At 44.8% G+C, this 2,874-nt stretch overlaps 1 protein-coding gene across 1 annotated transcript; it reads left to right on the top strand.

Annotated features, from left to right (window-relative positions):
• The first annotated feature begins 466 nt into the window (after window positions 1-466).
• LOC138869293 (uncharacterized) lies at window positions 467-2,467 on the top strand. Its single transcript, XM_070146900.1, has 3 exons — window positions 467-736; window positions 1,440-1,888; window positions 2,203-2,467. The coding sequence occupies exons 1-3, from the start codon at window positions 467-469 to the stop codon at window positions 2,465-2,467; spliced, it is 984 nt and encodes a 327-aa protein (XP_070003001.1).
• The last annotated feature ends 407 nt before the right edge of the window (window positions 2,468-2,874 follow it).

The following is a 2,874-nucleotide window of genomic DNA, read 5'->3' as shown; positions in this document are numbered from 1 at the left end:
TATCCCCATATCACGCCGTCCTAGATTACCATGCCAAGACTAATACATTAGCAATACCAGGGTCTCCAAGGTTGGAGTGGAAGGGTTCCTTAGATGATACATGAAATCGGGTTATCTCTTTTATGAAGGCTCGACATATGGTCGAGAAGGGTTGTTTGACTTATCTAGCTTATGTTCGGGATACCACCGTAGAGTCTCTAATGATTGATTCAATTCCGGTAGTTCGGGAGTTCGCCGATGTGTTTGCTTCTGACCTTTTAGTCATGCCACTAGATCATGATATTAATTTCTGTATTGATTGGCTCCAGGTACCCAGCCTATATCTATTCCACCATACCGTATGACCCCGAAAGAGTTGAAAGAGTTGAAGGAGTAGCTTGAGGAGTTGTTATCAAAGGGGTTTATTAGACCAAGTGTGTCACCTTTGGGTGCACTAGTGTTGTTCGTAAAGAAGAAGGATGGGACCATGCAGATGTGCATTGATTACCGCCAGTTGAACATGGCTACCATCAAGAACAAGTACCCGTTTTCGCGCATTGATGATTTGTTTGACCAGTTGCAAGGTGCTAGGGTGTCTTCCAAGATCGACTTGAGATTAGGGTACCATCAGTTGAGGATTCGGGACTCAGATGTTCCAAAGACTGCTTTCCGTACCATATTTGGTCATTATGAGTTTCTGGTGATGTCTTTTGGATTGACTAATGCCCCAACGACGTTTATGGACTTGATGAACAGGGTGTTCAGACCTTATATTTATTCCTTTGTCATTGTCTTTTGTTGACGACAACTTAATATACTCACGTAGCCTGTGGGAGCACGAGCAATATTTGAGAGTAGTGCTTCAGACCTTGCGAGAGCGGAAGCTATGTGCTAAGTTCTCCAAGTGTGAGTTTTGGCTAGAATTAGTGGCATTCTTGGGACATATTGTGTCAGGAGAGGGTATTAAGGTGTATCCCAAGAATATTAAGGCAGTTCAGAGTTGGCCACGTCCTACTTCAGTAACCGAGATCAGGAGTTTCCTAGGATTAGCAGGTTATTATCGTCGATTTGTGCAGGGCTTTTCATCTATTGCATCACCTTTAACTAGATTGACCTAGAAGGGTGCTCCTTTCCGCTGGTCCGATGATTGTGAGACGAGCTTTTAGAAGCTCAAGACGACTTTGACTACAACACCAGTTCTTGTGTTGCCTTTTGGTTCGGGGATGTATACGGTATATTGCGACACTTCACACGTTGTCTTGGGTTGTGTATTGATGTAGGAGGAGCGAGTTATTGCATATGCTTCGCGTCAACTGAAGATTCATGAGAAGAATTATCCTGTGCACGATCTAGAGTTGGCTGCGATTATTCATGCTCTTAAGATATGGAGGCATTATCTGTATGGGGTGTCATGTGAGGCTTACACTGACCATCGCAGCTTGTAGCATTTGTTCAAGCAGAGGGATCTCAATTTGAGACAGCGTGGATGGCTTGTGTTACTAAAGGATTATGGAACCACTATTCTTTATCATCCAGGCAAAGCAAATGTGGTCGCGGATTCCTTAAGCAGGAAAACAGAGAGTATGGGTAGCTTCACATTCATTCCAGTAGAGGAGATGCCACTAGGTTTTGACATTCAGTCCTTGGCTAACAGACTTGTGAGGTTGGATATTTCAGAGCCCAGCTGGGTCCTTGCAGGTGTTGTTGCTCAGTCATCATTATTGGGGCAGATCAAGGCCCGACAGTTCGATGATCCACATTTGGCAGTTCTTAGAAAGACGGTGCTACAGGGTACTGCCAAGGAAGTTACTATTGGTGAGGATGGTGTTTTGCGACTCCAGGGTCGCCTATGTGTTCCTAATGTTGATGGTCTGTGGGAGAGGATTCTAGAGGAGGCACACAGTTCATGGTATTCCATTCATTTGGGTGATACGAAGATCTATCGTGACTTGAGGCAACATTATTGGTAGCGACGGATGAAGAAAGACATAATGGAGTATGTGGCTAGGTGTTTGAATTGCCAGCAGGTTAAGTATGAACACCAGAGGCCAGATGTCCTACTTCAGTAGATGCCTATACCTGAGTGGAAGTGGGAGCGCATTACTATAGGCTTCGTAGTTGGGTTGCCCCGGACCTTGCGGAAGTTTGATGTAGTATGGGTCATTGTTGACAGGTTGACCAAGTCGGCACACTTTATTCTGGTTGTAACTACTTATACTTCAGCGAGGTTGGCTTAGATTTTCATTCGGGAGATAGTCCGGTTGCACGATGTGCTTGTTTCTACATATCAGATAGAGGCCCTCAGTTTACTTCCCATTTCTGGAGAGCCGTTCAGAGTGAGTTGGAGACCCATGTGGAGCTCAGCACATCATTTCATCCTCAGATCGACGGACAGTCGGAGCGGACTGTTCAGATTTTGGAGGACATTCTTAGAGCATTTGTGATTGACTTTAGAGGGCAGTGGGATCAGTTCTTGCCCTTGGCATAGTTTGCTTACAACAACTATCAATCCAGCATCGAGATGGATCCATTTGAGACTTTATATGGTCAGCGATGTCATTCTCCTATCAGTGGTTTGAGCCTGGTGAGGCTAAGTTGTATGGTACAGACTTGGTGAAAGATGCCTTGGAAAAGGTAAAGATGATTCAGAAAAGTCTTACGCACAGCATAGTCCAGACAAAAGAGTTACGCGGATCAGAAGGCGCATGAAGTATTATTCATGATCGGCGAGAAGGTTCTCTTGAAAGTCTCGCCAATGAAGGGTGTTATAAGATTCGGGAAGAAGGGCAAGTTGATTCTAAGATTTATTAGCCCATTTGAGGTGTTGAGGCGAGTTGGAGAGGTTGCTTACGAGCTTGCTTTACCTCCCAGCTTATCGGGAGTTCATCCAATTTT

Source organism: Nicotiana sylvestris, chromosome 5 (genome assembly GCF_000393655.2).
Source record: "Nicotiana sylvestris chromosome 5, ASM39365v2, whole genome shotgun sequence".
Lineage (NCBI taxonomy): Eukaryota > Viridiplantae > Streptophyta > Magnoliopsida > Solanales > Solanaceae > Nicotiana > Nicotiana sylvestris.
Note: the sequence above shows the minus strand (reverse complement) of the source record. Positions and strands in the feature narration are given on the sequence as shown.

Excerpts from the sequence above, each read along its gene's own strand:
- LOC138869293 (XM_070146900.1), top strand. The coding sequence starts at position 467 with ATGCAGATGTGCATTGATTACCGCCAGTTGAACATGGCTACCATCAAG. Across the intron at positions 737-1,439 it reads TTATGGACTTGATGAACAGG|AGGGATCTCAATTTGAGACA; the intron begins GTGTTCAGACCT and ends TTGTTCAAGCAG. Across the intron at positions 1,889-2,202 it reads GAGGAGGCACACAGTTCATG|CGAGGTTGGCTTAGATTTTC; the intron begins GTATTCCATTCA and ends CTTATACTTCAG.